This window comes from Peromyscus californicus, unplaced genomic scaffold (genome assembly GCF_007827085.1).
Source record: "Peromyscus californicus insignis strain IS unplaced genomic scaffold, ASM782708v3 Scaffold_11__1_contigs__length_118956290, whole genome shotgun sequence".
In the NCBI taxonomy this organism is placed as follows: domain Eukaryota; kingdom Metazoa; phylum Chordata; class Mammalia; order Rodentia; family Cricetidae; genus Peromyscus; species Peromyscus californicus.
The window spans coordinates 17,010,982-17,026,883 of NW_026294402.1; the positions used below are offsets into that span (position 1 = coordinate 17,010,982).

Consider the following 15,902-nt stretch of genomic DNA (forward strand, 5'->3'; position numbering starts at 1 on the left):
TTTTTTTTTAAAGAAGTCTTGCATTTCAACTAAAATCACTTCCTTATACTTTGTGTGCAGACACAGACCAGACCCAATTAAAAGAACCAGTGTGCCTGGCATTTGAGGCCTGGCCCATGATCTCGTGCTTCCAGTTGTTCCCCAACATGCCCTGCCACTGAAAACGGAAGCATAGCCAGGTTCCCTGCATTTCTAGTGGGCCACTGGCTTGGAATCCTCAGCCAGTCCAACATGACCTAACACCCCTCCCACCGCCACCACCCCCTCACCCCTCACCCCCACCTCCATCCCCACCTCGCCTTCCACAGCCCTGCTGTTTTCCTTCACCCTGATCCCACCAGCCCAGCTTGGAGGAGAGGCTCCATTGAGACCTGGTGGTTTGGTGCACAGTGCCCCTTTGCAGGCTTTGCTTCATGCATGATAGGATGGGCTGCTGCTCTTGGATTGGGCTTCCAGTCAGCTGTACTGGGAAAGGCCCTTGGCAGCTCTTCCTATGTTTGTCTCATTGCCTGAAGGGCTCTGCCTCACCTCAAGAATCCCTGTTATGCCCTTTTTCGTGGGGTACCAGCTGGCACTGTTGCTGCTTCTGGTCCCTGGCTACCCTGGGAGAGCCTGCCTGGGTCGGCAGGGAAGGGAGCAGGCCTTCACAGGTTCCTGTGCTGGCTTCCTTTGTGGGCACCCTGCCTGCAGAGTGAGGATAATGGGAAGACAAGCTAGTCCTGTGCCAGGCCCTCGGTGAACAGTGCCAGCTTTATACCTGGGTTGGTTGCTTGTTTGGACAGCTGGTACCCAGGTTGGCCCAAACCTCCTGGACATGGGTGCTAGGATGACAGTACTAGGTGAGCCACCATGCTTAACCTCACTGTAGTCTGCAGTTTTCTTATGTCTATTTTTAATTGTGTGAATGTTTTACCTGCATATATGTCTGTTCACTGCATGGGTACCTGGTCCCTGTGAAGGTGAGAAGAAGGCATCAGATCCCCCGGAACAGGAGTTAACAGGCACTGTGAACCACTGCATGGGTGCTGGGAATCGAACTCAGTGCTCTTAACCTCTGAGCCATCTCTCTTCAGCCCCTTCTTTTTTCTTTTTTGTTTTTGTTTTTGTTTTTGTTTTTGTTTTTCGAGACAGGCTTTCTCTGCATAGTTTTGGTGCCTGTCCTGGATCTTGCTTTGTAGACCAGGCTGGCCTCAAATTCACAGAGATCTACCTGGCTCTGCCTCCCGAGTGCTGGGATTAAAGGCGTGCGCCACCACCACCCGGTCAGCCCCTTATTTTATTTGTTAACTTATGTGTATGCATGTGTGTCTGTGTGTTGGTGTGTGCATGTGAGTGCAGGTACAAACAGAGGTCTGAAGCCACCAGATCTCTTGGAGCTCAGGTGGTCCTGAGCCACCTTACCTGGGTCCTAGGAACCAAGCTTGGGTCCTGTAAGGTCAGTGTATGCTCTTAACTGTGGATTCATCTCTCTAGCCCTGTTTTTTATATTCATCTTCTTAGTGTGTGTGTGTGTGTGTATGTGTGTGTGTGTGTGTAAGTGCACACATGCAGTGGCTTGTGCATGGAGATCAGAAGACAACTTTGCAGGAGTCAGTTCTGTCCTGCTATGTGGGTCCCTGCATCCAGCTCAGGTTGTCAGGATGGTGTCTTCACCTGCTGAGTCTTCTCTCTTGCCCATCTACTGTAGTTGTATGCTCGTTATTGTTAGATTGTCTAGGGACGTTTGTTGGAACAGCAGATCAGCTGACCCCTACTTTGGAAGGCCACTGCTTTTGTCATAGAGGCTGCCACCAGTAGTGATCCATTGGGCACTCACAATTTATCACAGGCGGGCCCAGAGACTGAGTGCCACCCTGTGCTCCCAGGGAAAAGGTGCTGGGTAGAGGGGAAGGTGACAGGGAGGGTGGGGCTTTAGGCCTCTCTCAGGAGCTGACCTTGGAACTGCTGCTGGCATGTTTCTGGTACTGCGGAATGCTCCTAAGGCTTTGGGTATACTAGGCGAGTGCTCTGAGCTGCATCCCTAGCCCAGTTTGTTTGTTTGTTTGTTTGTTTGTTTGTTTGTTTAGAACTGCTAGCTCAGGCTGGTCTCCACTGTATCTGAGGATGATCTTGAGCTCCTGACCTTCCTGCCAAGTGCTGGGATTATAAACATGCACCACCATGCCTGTTTTACGGGGTGTTGGGGATGGGCCTGAGACCTCTGCAAACTAAATGAGCACCCCCTGAGCTATAGCCCACTCCCTCCAACTGCATTTTTTTTTTAACTCCTTATTTTGAGACAGAATCTCACTTTGTAGGACAGACAGGCTTGGAACTGTATTCCAGGTGGGCCTTAAGCTTTTGATCTTCCATTTGCAGCCTCCTGGGTAGCTAGAACAGCACACCTCAAGGCCTGACTGGCATGTGCAGGGAAGAGGGGGTGCTGGTGCCTAGCAGATCTAGTGTGTAGAGGGTTCCTGGGCTGCCAAAGTCTGCTGGAAGTCTGAGATTCTCTGGGTCTGGGTAGTCTTGGGGAAAAGCCCATGAAAGGAACCATTGAGCTGAGGACACCTGGCCAGAGCTGACCTTCATAAAGGTCAGAACAGTCCCTGACCTTCCTCCCTCTTGGAGGGAGCCCAGACTTTCCCACCTCTTGTCTGGGGCCACAAAGGATGGCTCTTACTTAGATCCTTGATGGAGCTGTTTTTGGGGATATGACCAGTCACATGGGAGGAGGCTGGAGCAGGTACTAGGCATGGCTGCTTGGGGCAGGGTGACAGTTTGTAGAGATGGGACAGAGCTGGATCTCTTGGGCTGGGTGTGTCTCAGGATTTTCTTATCCTGAGTCCCCTAAGCTTGAATGCCCCTGACCCTTTGCCTAATGGTGGTATTGCCAGTCTCCTTGCTTCAGGTAGATGCTCATACTATGCTGGGCCTTGGTGGGACATTAGAGAAGTAGCCTTTGTGTTTCCTTCAAGGTGTGTTGTGTTGTTAACAGGCTGCTCCATCTCCCCACCCCAGCCTAGTAATGCTGCAGACTGCACTTCCTATACTCAGCTGGCTGAAGAGAGTATCGCTGGGCTGGTTAGAGAGCAAGTGGATCAGGCCTCAGATCTACCCTGGGCCAGGGACCCTTGGAGCACATTCTAGGTCCTAGCAGTAATGGGTACAGAGCTGGGAGTAGAGGTGGAGAGGTAGGAGACGGATAGGCGAGCCCTAGAGATTACAAGTTCCTCACATTGATGCTGGCTGCAGAGCCAAGGATTTGGACAGACCAGTGTCCTTCCATACCTCAGTGGCTGCTGCTCTTTGAGGTTAAGGACTCTAAAGATATGCCTCGTGAGGCCAGACCAGGGTCCTCCCCCTTAGAACTTCAGACACCCAAGTGCCTTGTGGCTTTTTGTTCAGGCTGGTTTGCTGAGCCATGACTAGAAGCTAATGCTGTTTAAAAATTACCTAAGACCACAAGTTCCAGGAAGCCTAGTGGCCCACGAGTGAACCCTCTCCTCACCCAGAATCATCATGCTAAACTCTGGGGGTGAGGGTGGGGTTTCTCTCCCATCCCCAGCCTTCACCCTGACTCTGGTCTACGATCACTGGGCCAGAAAAGAGATGTCAAGACATGGCTAGTCCCTAGCAGAACCCAGCCCCTCTGGTTTCCCAGAGACAGCCATGCCTCCTCACTGCCCCTCAAGCTCCTGTGTTCCCACCTCGAATTTGCTTATGTCTGAAGCTAGCCTTGAACTCTGATCTCCCATGTAGTGGGATTTCAGGCATGCCTCACCATGTCTGGCTGTGTTCTCCCTGTGTCTCTTCCTCACTAAAACGGGAGATACGCTGAGGCAGGGGGATGCTGAAATACTTGGCTGTCCATTCTTGCCTGACACCCAGCCTTGGGCCTTAGATCCTTCATCCGTGCTCCAGCTGCATGGGCTAAGGACTGGAGAATGAGTGGAGCTGTCCACCATTTCCTACCCAGTACCTCCTTCCCCGGGCTGTTCGGCCATGGAGGCCCTTTTCTGAACCTGTGGCTTCCATCTATACAGGCCTGGGTGGCCATTAGGCCATACTTTGGGGTGCTTCTGGGTCTAAGAAAAAAACAGTCTGGAGCAGGCGTGGTTCAAGTCAGGGGCTAGTTGGAGTGATGACTGCTTTGGAGTAACAGTGTATCTTAGGGCTGGAGAGATGCCTCAGAGGTTAAGAGCACTGACTGCTCTTCCAGAGGTCCTGAGTTCAATTCCCAGCAACCACATGGTGGCTCACAACCATCTGTAATGAGATCTGGTGCCCTCTACTGGCCGGCTGTCATACATGCTATATACATAATAAATAAATAAATCTTTAAAAAAAAACAAAACAAAACAAAATAGTGTATCTTAGACAAGCTCCTGTTTGTCTCAAACCCAGAGGAGCTGTAGGATGAATAGGAATAGTAAATGCTGTGTGCTAATGCTCCTAAGGCTCTGAAAACTCTTGCATGCACAAATCCTGTGGGTTTTTTGTTTGTTTTATTTTTGAGGCAGAGTGTCATGTAGCACAGCCTTAAACTCACGTATAGCTGAAGGTGACCTTGAACTCGGGATCCTCCTGTCTACCTCCCTAGTGCTGGAGTTACAGGAGTGTGCCACCACATAGGGTTTATGTGGTGCTGGGGTCAAAAGGCTTTCTACCAAACTGTACTTTATTCCCACTCCTATTTTTTTAGATCTATGAATTTAGTGTGTGCGTGTGTGTGTGTGCGCACGCGCGTGCTCATGTATGTATGTATGTATGTATGTATGTATGTATGTATGTAGATGCCTGTAGAATTCAGAGGTGTTGGATCCTTTGGAGCTGGAGTTTTAGGTGTGAGCTGCCTGACATGGGTGCTAAGAACCAAACTCAGTCCTCTTCAGGAACAGCACTCACTCTTAACTGTTGAGCCAGCTCCAGCCTCCTGTTGGTTTGTTTGAGACTGGAACTTCTCACCTAGGCTCCTCCAGGTTGACAGATCGATCCTGTTTGGTTGTTGGGTATATCCAGGGGTCTCCAAAGTGTGTCTGAGCCCCCAGGCATTCTTATCCAGACATGCATGCCAATGCCAGAACTGAAGAAGGCAGATCTTGTGGTCCTGGGCATCAGGAGCTGACCAAGATGGCATTGCTTTTTGCCAGGCTGTGGATGAAGTCTCACTGCTTTCATCTTCCAACACCTACATACATGCTTAGGAAGCAGAAGCAGGTGCTGGAGAGTGTAGTGACACACACCCAGGCCGTTTATAGCCACATCCAGGCAGGTGGAAAGCTCTTTAGAAACCCCCTTCCCAGTTGTTCCCTGGCACACAGTGAGGCTGCCGTTGGGAGCTCTGCCAAGAATACTGGCTGGCCCACCAGGGTGAACAGCATGGCTGCCGACCCAGGCCCACCTTTGGTTTCCTCCCTTGTCCCTGCTCTGCACCAGGCCGAGAGCCTCCTGGGAGAGCCTGTCTAGGTCACTGCGCAGGGCAGGGCCAGGGGAAATGCACTCTGCTGCCAGTGGATATGTGGTTGTCAGAACACTGCGGTGTTGGCCCAGAGACCAGAGGAACTGGCTTTGTCACCAGGGAACATGGGGACCAGGATAGGCAGAGCTGGCAGTGACTTAGAGGCGTTGTCTGGACTGCTGAGGACCGACTGGCAGGCAGCTCGGCCTTAAGGCATCCAGCACACTCTTTGATTTAACATTTGAGCATGTGCATTAAAGGGCAGCTTTTCTGAGGCAGAGTCTCTCTTTGCCTTGGACTAAGTCTCTTTGTCCAGCGAGGCCTGTCTCTGCCTCCTCAGCACTGAGGTGACAAGCATGCGCTACCACACTTGTCTTATTAATGTGAGTTCTGTGAATCACATGCAGGCCCTCATGTTCACATTGTAAGCTCTTCGCTGACTGCGTCCTCAGCCTTGAGAGGTTCTTTTTAAGGCAAGGCTTCACTGTGTAGCCCAGGCTGTCCTCTAACTCGTGATCCTGCCTCTGGCTATTGACTGCTCCTGTAGGTGTTGGCTGCCCTGACAAGCTTAAAGCAGGCATTTATGGGAGGACCTGTCAAAGGTGCTGTGTGCCTTATATGAGTGGCATGCCCTCCCTGGACGGGGGAATGACAGAGCCCTCTTCCCCCAGCACTTTTCCACATTGCACCTTGGGGTCCTCTGCTCCCTAAATGGCAGAGATGCTGGTTGCCATTCTTCCTGTCCTCACACAGATCTGGTTGGGATGTCTGCTTTGCTGGTCAAGCTAACACCTGCAGCAGACACCGGGCACCTGGGTACTGCTGCTGCTGCTAGAGGTCCCAGCCCCATGAGAGGAGTGCAGGTGGTAAAGGAGGCTGGGATGCAGAGTGCCAGGCAGGAAGGCCCTGCAGGGAGAGAGAGGAGGGGAGGAGCCAAGCCAGGCCCTGGCCCTGGCCCTGCTACCTTACCCTGCCACCATCTCACACTTGCCGACAGCTTTGATCCGGAAGAGAACTGAGGTCCTGTGGGGGCTGGGCAACTGATCCATTTTTAGTGGCAGCTGCAGGAAGAGTGTTTCCGCTTGTCTCCTGGAAGGCCAGAGCAGGGCTGCCCTTGGGAAGTGGGTCAGCTGATAGTGTGTCCCAGAGCCTCCTGCCCACACCCTCACTCGCTGTGCTCCTTGGTGCCAGCACCCATGCTAGATACAGACCTGGTCCTGCTGAGGCCATTGGTTTGAGAGTCACTCTCCCTGTCAGGTGGTCTGACCCACCCAGTCCCAGTGCCACCTCTGAGCTTGAGTCAGCTCCATGTCCTCTCTGCACGTCTGTGAGATGGGCATTGAGTTTGTGTATCTGTGTGCAGGAGTGTACACGTGTGTGCTGATGTGCACCTGCACATGTGCAGAGGCTAGAGGAGGAGGAGGTCAGGTGTCCTCTTCAGCCCTCTCCACCTGTTTCTTGGAGGCAAGGTCTCTGGGGCTTGCTTTTTGTTTATTTGTTTTGTTTTGTTTGAGACAGTATAACCTTGGCCTTCCTTGAACTCACAGAGATTCTCCTGGCCTCCGCCTCCTGAGTGCTAGGATCAAAGGTGTGCACCACCATGCTGGGCTTTTTTGTTTTTGCTAGGCTGGAAGCCAGCAAGCCCCATTGAGCCTCCTCTCCCTCGTCCCCTTTGAAGCTGGGGGTTCCAGGATTTGATTTGTGAGGACGCCTGGTTGGTATGTAGGTGCTAGGATCCAAATTTACATCCTCATGTTTGCCTAGCAAGGGCTCTTAACTTCTGAGTCATCTCTGGCCACATGCTTTGTTTTTATTGAGACAGGGTCTCATGTAGCCCAGGCTGGTCTCCCATTCCTAATTCCTCTGCCTCCACATCCCTGAATCTGGGATAATAGGTCTTCGTTACCACACTGCTTTGTCCAGTGCTGGGGTCCCCCAGGCTTCCCGCATGCCTGCTAAGAGTTCTGCCAGCTGAGCTACTGGGCCAGCCCTACCTGTGGAGACTCCTCTCAGCCCAGACTTTTGGTCCCAAGCTCCCTGAGGCTGCTGTTCTTTGAGGCAGCTTGCCCTGTGTGTGGCTCTGTGATTTGGACAGCCAGGTTCTTTTGATTTTCATTCTCGGATGCTCCACACAGTATTCATCCTGGCTCCTCCCTGCAGTGGGTCTCGCTGCCCCACAGTGTCAGCCTGAGTGTGTTCTTGCAGCCTTTGAGAATGAGAGTTGGCACCTCCTCAGCCTTTTACTTGGCAAATTCAGGCATCTAGACCCCAGCCTGGTAGCTGATGCTTGCAGTCCAAACACAAACACCTACTTATTTTGTGTTTTGTCAAACAGTATCTCCTGTGTGGCCCAGTTTGTCCTTCATCTCATTATCCTCCTTCCTCAGCCTTTTAAGTCCCCAAACCACAGGTGCATGCTGCAGTACCTAGCCCTTCCCATCCTGGACCATGAGTGAGCTTCAGATTAGCCCGGACCAAATCCCTTTATCAAAGAGAAAAAAAGTCTGTCAGTAAAGGGTTTTCCACAAAGTGTGAGGACCTATGTCTGTCCTCAGTACCCTTGTAAAGGTCAGGTGTTGGGGTGCACACTAGTAACCATGGCCCCGAGTGGTGGAGATGGAAGGGTTGCTGCAGTCACATGACCAGCCAGTCTAGCCCAATTGACAAGCCTTAGGTCCCATTCAGAGGCACTCTCTCAAAAAGTGAGGTGGAGAGCCGTAGAGGAAGGATATCTGAGCTTAATATCTGGCCACCACACGCATGTGTGCATGAATACTTCATACACACACACACACACACACACACACACACACACACAGAATTTAAAAAGAAGAATCAGCCAGGCCTGGTGGTACACACCTTTAATCCTAACAAAGACAGACAGATGTCTGAGAGTTCAAGGCCAGAACTACATAGTGAGACTGTTTCAGAATATAAACCAACCTGATAAAATGAGAGCCAGAACAAATGCCATGATCCTCAAGTTGCTGTGGGAACTGCAGTGGTTTCATTTTTCTCTGCCTGGCACACGGCATGCTCTGTGCATCCTCCTCCCCGTACACCACCCCTTCTCACCTGAGCATCTTCTTCCCATGTCAGAATATGCCGAGTTTTTGCACTGCAAGTCCAAAAAGTTTACAGACTTTGATGAAGTCCGGCAGGAGATCGAAGCGGAGACCGACCGGGTCACGGGGACCAACAAAGGCATCTCCCCGGTGCCCATCAACCTGCGGGTCTACTCACCACATGGTAGGTGGCTTGGGCGGGGACTGAGGGCAGCTGGGATAGTCTCCTGTCCAGTGGGATCTTCCCACTTCTCAAGCATCTGAGAAAAGCACATGCCTATACCCTCAGTTCTGGGAAGAGCAAGGTCAAGGACATAGTAAGACCCCATCTCAAACAAGAGCAAAAAGTTAGGGCTGAAGCTGGGGCTCAGTGATCAGGCAGTTTTGCAACAGGCAAGAAGTCAATCCCCAGGACCACATTTAAAATAAAAATGAGCCAAGCATAGTGGTGTGTACATCTGTAATCCCAGCACTCAGTAGGCTAAGACATAAAGACTTGTGTTTGATGCAAACCAACATCAGCTAACTTTTTGTAAAAGGTTCCGTCTTTGTAAAATGTAAGATTTTCAAAAGTGTTACTTTATGTGTATGTGTTTTGCCTGAATGTATGTGTACATACCATATATATTCCTAGTACCTGAGGAAGTCAGAAGAGGGTTCAGATCCCACGGAACTGGAATTACAGGTGGTTATGATGGGAGTTACACCCAGGTCCTTTGAAAGAGCCAATGTTGGTAACTACTAAGCTACTTTTTTGGTTTTGGTTTTTTTGAGACGGGAGTTTCTCTGTGTGGCCCTGGCTGTCCTGGAACTCACTCAGTAGACCAGGCTGGCCTTGAACTCACAGAGATCTGCCTGTCTCTGCCTCCTGAGTGCTGGGATTAAATGTGTACACCTCTGTCCAGCTCATTTTTTTAAAAGTATATTTCTTCAAAGTTTCTTTTCTGTGTGTGTGTGAGTGTGTGTGTGTGTGTGTGTGTGTGTGTTCTCACGTCACATGGCGCACATGTGGAGGTTGGAGGACAGCTTGCAGGAGTCAGCTCTCCTGCCACCATGTAGGTCCCAGGGATGGCTCTCAGGTCATCAGGTTTGGTGATAGGAATCTACCCACCGAGCTACTTCACTGGCCCTATTTATTCTCTCTCTCCCCATCTCCCCCTTCTTCCCTCCCCCCCCCCCCTCTCCTTCCTCCCTTCCTCCATTGTTTCTTTCTAAAACAATATATCATGTAGCCCAGACTGGCCTCAAACTCCTTTTATGGTTCAGATGACCTTGAATTCCTCATCTACCTGCTCCTACCTCCCCAGTGCTAAGATTATAGACGTGCACATCCAGACATGGTTTATGTGGTGCTAGGAATAGCACGCAGAGCTTTGTGGATGCTAGGTGTGCACTTCACCGACTGAGCTCCAACCCTGACCCTATAGCTGGAGCTACATAGCAAGTTCACGGCCAGTCTGGGCTACACACCCAGACTCTGCCTCAAAAACAGGGAGGGGGTGACAGGAAGGGATGTGGTTCAGTGAGTAGAGTGCCTGCTGCACAAATGTGAAGACTTGCATTCTCCCCACAGCACCCACTCACAGCACAGCGCAGCACAACACAACACTGTGTGTCTTTAATCCTGGAACCAGGACACTGGGACAGATAATGGGTAGCTCAGTTGGTAGCCTAGACTCAGTGAGGAGACCCCTTCTCAAAAGATATAGTGTAGGAGCCAGCAAGATAGTTCACCAGGCTGGATGGTGGTGGTGCACGCCTTTAATCCCAGCACTCGGGAGGCAGAGGCAGGGGGATCTCTGTGAGTTCGAGGCCAGCCTGGTCTACAGAGTGAGTTCCAGGACAGTCAGGGCTGTTACACAGAGAAACCCTGTCTTGGGAAGAAAAAAAAAAAAAGAAAGACAGTTCACCAGGTAAAGGTACCTACTGACAAGCCTGATGAGCAATACCTGGGTGACCTCTGACCTCCACACGCATGTGCCCATGAGGGCATCCACCAGACACAAAGCACACACAGAAGTGTGTTGTAGTAGGAGTGTTAGGAGTGGGCCCGACATGTGAGCCCCTGAGGAACTTGCTGATGTTTACTGGGTCTCCAGGAACTGTGTGTATGCTCCAAACCCTTTCCTGGGCTCTGACTACTTTTGCCTCTTGATTTCACCCTCAGTGTTGAACTTGACCCTCATCGACCTCCCAGGAATCACTAAGGTACCAGTTGGGGACCAGCCGCCAGACATCGAGTACCAGATCAAGGACATGATCCTGCAGTTTATCAGCCGAGAGAGCAGCCTTATTCTTGCTGTCACACCTGCCAACATGGACTTGGCCAACTCGGACGCCCTCAAGCTGGCCAAAGAGGTGGACCCCCAAGGTGATCCTCCAGCCCCAGGGCAGCAACCCCCTCTAGTAGTACCAGGTCCCCTCCCTCTAGTAGTACTAGGTCCCTCCCTCTAGTAGTACTAGGTCCCTCCCTCTAGTAGTACTAGGTCCCTCCCTCTAGTAGTACTAGGTCCCTCCCTCTAGTAGTACTAGGTCCCTCCCTCTAGTAGTACCAGGTCCCCTCCCTCTAGTAGTACCAGGCCCCCTCCCTGGTGTACATTCTGGCACATGGCTGTGTTAGAAAGCGGCCTCCAGCCGGGCGGTGGTGGCGCACGCCTTTAATCCCAGCACTCGGGAGGCAGAGCCAGGTGGATCTCTGTGAGTTCGAGGCCAGCCTGGGCTACCAAGTGAGTTTCAGGAAAGGCACAAAGCTACACAGAGAAACCCTGTCTCGAAAAACCAAAAAAAAAAGAAAGAAAGAAAGCGGCCTCCTGTGATTGAGTGTCCCCTGTGTGGTGGGCATCCCTTGCAACACTTGAAAGAACTAGACATTCCCTCTTTCTTGAGTATTAATGAGGTCTACTCTGCCAGCCCTGGAGGGTGGTATCTGGCTATAGTTAGTAGTCAGCTTTCCATCACTATGACCAACACCCTGACATAGTCATCATCTTTTAAAGAGCATGCAGGGTTATTTAGGCTCAGTGTCAGAGGTTCCTGTTGTGGTTGGTGGCTTTGAACTCACAGGGATCCACATGCCTCTGTCTATCAAGTTCTGGGATTAAAAGTGTGTGCCACCATGACCAGCAGAAAGTGCTAAGCTGTTGGGTCTTTGAGAAGACAGTACTTCACTGTGTACATGGGGAGCAAACCCACTCACCTCACACCCAGGGAACAACATAGAGTAAGAAAAGGGACATGGGACCCAGTGACCAGAAAGCCTCAAAGAGACCTCACTTCAAAGGCAGATAGCTTAGCACATGAGCCTTTGACTGGTATTTAAGATCCAGATCTTAGTTTGCAGATACAACTCAGTGGTAGAATTGCCTAGAGAGGGGCTGGGGATATAACTTGAAGGCATGAATGAGGATCTGGGCTCATCTGTTAAGAGCACTTTCTGGCCGGGCGGTGGTGGCGCACGCCTTTAATCCCAGCACTCGGGAGGCAGAGCCAGGCGGATCTCTGTGAGTTCGAGGCCAGCCTGGACTACCAAGTGAGTTCCAGGAGAGGTGCAAAGCTACACAGAGAAACCCTGTCTGGAAAAACCAAAAAAAAAAAAAAAAAAAAAAAAGCACTTTCTGCTGGGCATGGTGACACACACTTTTAATCCCAGAACTTGATAGACAGAGGCATGTGGATCCCTGTGAGTTCAAGGCCAGCCAGGGCTACATAGCAAAACTGTCTAAAAAAAGGAAAAAACAAAACAAAAAACATTTGCTGCTCTTGCAGAGGACATGGACTTGGTTTCCAGCACCCACATGGTGGATCTGACACCCTCTGCTGACCTCTGCAGGCAGCAGGCATGCATGTAGTACATAGACATACATGCACATCAAACTCAAACTCATAAAAATAATGGAAATGAGCTAATAAAATTAAAAAGCCATAGCAAATATAAACCAGTAAGACCCAGTCTTTAGCAACCGCCCTCCCAGAACACAGTTATAATTACAGACACATGTGTCTTCAGTGTTCAGTCCTCTCTGTTGAGATGGGAACATCTGGGCCTGGAGTATAGCTCATTTGGTGGTGTGCTAGCACACCTGTAATACTAGTGCTCCAGAGGTGCAGGTGCACACCTGTAATACTAGTGCTCCAGAGGTGCAGGTGCACACCTGTAATGCTAGTGCTCCAGAGGTACAGGCAGGAGGGTCAAGACTTCCTGCTACATTTTGTTTATTTATTTATTTGCGTGGTTAGTTTTTCAAGACAGAGTTTCTCTGTGTAACAGCCCTGGCTCTTCTAGAACTCGCTTTGTAGACCAAGCTGACCTCGAACTCAGAGAGACCCACTTGCCTCTGCCTCCCGAGTGCTGGGATTGAAGGTGTGCTCCACTGCTGCCGGGTCAACTGTTTTGTTAATTCTTTTTTTTTTTTTTTTTTTTTTTTTGGTTTTTCGAGACAGGGTTTCTCTGTGTAGCTTTGCGCCTTTCCTGGAACTCACTTGGTAGCCCAGGCTGGCCTCGAACTCACAGAGATCCGCCTGGCTCTGCCTCCCGAGTGCTGGGATTAAAGGCGTGCGCCACCACCGCCCGGCTTTGTTTTGTTAATTCTTAAAGTGGGACAGCCTTCCTTATTTTTGTGTGTCTGTAATCTGCCCCTGTTTGTGGTGGTTGCTTTGGTTTTTGTGCTTTTTATTGGTTTATTTTTCAGTCATTGTTCCAGAATGTAGTGCTGGCGGCATTCGATCTCTCCCTGCCTCTGCTCCCAGGTGTTGAGATTGCAGGTGCCCAGCCCTGTTTATACTATAGTGATGGTGTGTCATTCTGGGGGGCCCATTGTCGAGCTACCACTCCTTAGCCTCACTGTGTCTGTTTTCATCAACGGGTGTTTCCATTGGAGTCCATGCCGCAGGGCCCCACTCACTTCTTTTCCTGGTGTGGCCTGTCCCCTTCACAGTAGTGCCCGCTGATGCGGTCACCTGTGATGTCCAAGTTGACCCCAGTCTTCTATGGGCCTCCGTTAGCCCCTGGTGTGTCTTGCTCATGTGGTACATACAGACAACACATGTACATGTGCGTCCGGGCTATGCCTGGGTTCCTGGTGTGTCAGGTTGTTAGTTTAGACAGGACCTCGTGTGGTCTGTGTTGGCTTAAACATCTGTGTAGGTAAAGATGACCTCAAACTTGTGATCCTCCTGCCTCCACCTCCCAAGTGCTGAGATTACAGGTGTGCACCAACAAGCCCAGTATAACTGGGTACTTAGGAAGAGCCTCAGGCTCCTTTTCAAGTGCTCTGCAGCTCAGCTGGCACCAGGGTGGTACCTCGGGCTTGTGAATGCTAAAGCAAATATGGTCCATGGAGTTCATCATCCTCACCTAGCTTGGGAGCTCAGCTTATAAACGGTCCCAGTGAATTGTGGTCAGGACCCCACACTAAAACACTTTGGCTGCAGGGATTAAGGGGTGGGGAAGCACAGTAGGCTTAGGGGCGTGGCTTTGCTGTGTGGTGTGCTGACTGGCAGATGTGGGAAGAACTTTGATGGGGTGGTCCTTGGAGTGGAACTTGAGCTAGGCAACATGGAGCCCTGGAAACAAGTATGATGTTGGGAATGGGCAGGGAAGAGTCTAGTTTCCATGATGTTTTCTGGTTCTGTTGTGGCCCACTTATATTCTTGGCCAGTGTTTATTGGGAAAGCACTTGTCCCTTGACAATTATTGGGGCTGTCATTGTCATTTTACACTGCCAACAGGTGTCCAGGCAAAGTGACACGGTGGCTTGTCCCTTGTTTTGCGGCCTGTCAGTGGGTCCCAGGGCCCTTCCTCATGACCCCTTCTGATTTCTGGGCTCTTTCAGGCCTACGGACCATTGGTGTCATCACCAAGCTGGACCTGATGGATGAAGGCACAGATGCCAGGGATGTCCTGGAGAACAAGCTACTGCCCTTGAGAAGAGGTATGCAGGGCAGGGCTGGGGTGGGCCCTCAGGAGCAGGTGTTTTGAGATTTTCATCTGGACATAGTGGTTCTGAATTACAACTGTTTTCTGGAACATTGGGACGTGAGTAGGTAGCCAGCCTCGGTGCATGCTATAATCCCAGCACTCTGGAGGTGGAGATGGGGAGCAGAAATTCCAGGTTATCTTTGGCTACGTAGCAAGTAACAAAGAAACACATACTGCTTGATTCCACTTATTGAAGAACCCTAGAGCTGTGACTTTCCAACATGTAGAATGGTGGTATTTAGACATTGGAGGACAGCCAGGCATGGACACACACCTGTCAGTCCTACATTCAAAAGCCTGCAGTGGAAGGGTCATGAGTTTGAAGACAGCTTGGGTAAAGCACTACTGACCTGAGTTTGGAATTCACATAAAGGTAGAAGGAGCGGGGCACGGACTCCATTTGTCCTCCAGTGTACATTTTTGAGAACATTTTTGAAAACTTGGCTGCAAGGAATCGGGGCTGAGAAGTGCTTCCCTAGCTGGTGGAGGCTGAGGGATGGAAGGCTAGGACTGGTGAGCCTGGCGACTCCCGACAGCTGCGAGTGCTACCAGACACTTGGGCCTCCTCCTCAGACCAGGGGAGCTCAGCATCCATCCATTTGGACTTGAGGGCCTCAGCCGCCTCTTCCTCCATGATGGCAGTCACCGGCCTCTGTCCCCCTTGGTCTTCCCAAGAATGACATCTGTCCCTTCCTCTCCACTCCTGAGTGCTATCCTCTCATCTTGTGACCTTGGGCTCTTCCTCACTTTTCTCCCCTGAGACTTCAGAGTTCCTCCCACTGGAGGGCTGGAGCCCACTAATGCAAGGAGCATGTGCCTTGCATGCACACGACCCTGGCTGGTCCCTGCACCACAGCGTCCACTGCGGCCCTCCCGACTCTGTAGACTCACCCCTGCCGTGGGACTGCTGCTCTGCGCACCCCATCTCTTTTGTTATTTGTGTGTGTGGTGCTTTGTTTTGTTTTGGTGGTGGTGTTTGAGACAGGCTGGACTTGAACTTCCCGCCTCAGCCTCAGCTGGGGTTCTAATGTATGCCACCACACCGGGCTTATTTACTTACACATGCACATATATTTTTTTATTTTTTGTTAATTTTCATCTTGAAACTATTTGTATACATGTTTTTGTTTTTAAGGACTGTGTATGCCTAGTGACTATCATGACATAACCCAGGGCCACCTTGAACTTGAGATCCTCCTCCTCAGACTTCGGTCATGGGCCACCAAGCCTGACTTTAGTGGGTTTTATTTTACTTCGTTTATTATTTACATGTGGAGGTGGGGGTATGCATGATGTTTGTGGTGGGGAGGTGCCACAGCTCAGGTTTGGAGGTCAGAAGACAACTTTTTAGAGTTAGTTCTCTGTCCAGCGTATGAATTCTGGGAGGTCAAGCTGAGGTCATTAGGCCTGGCAGCTAGCC

At 50.8% G+C, this 15,902-nt stretch overlaps 1 protein-coding gene across 16 annotated transcripts in view; it reads left to right on the forward strand.

The window, feature by feature from the left end:
* Positions 1 to 15,902, forward strand: part of Dnm2 (dynamin 2) — a 91,861-nt gene that overhangs the window by 34,044 nt on the left and 41,915 nt on the right. For all 16 annotated transcript variants that reach the window (XM_052754148.1, XM_052754074.1, XM_052754114.1 and 13 more), the window contains exons 3-5: positions 8,540 to 8,689; positions 10,673 to 10,876; positions 14,337 to 14,435. In XM_052754148.1, the coding sequence (XP_052610108.1) occupies positions 8,540 to 8,689; positions 10,673 to 10,876; positions 14,337 to 14,435 (453 nt within the window). The remainder of the gene's footprint in view (positions 1 to 8,539; positions 8,690 to 10,672; positions 10,877 to 14,336; positions 14,436 to 15,902) is intronic.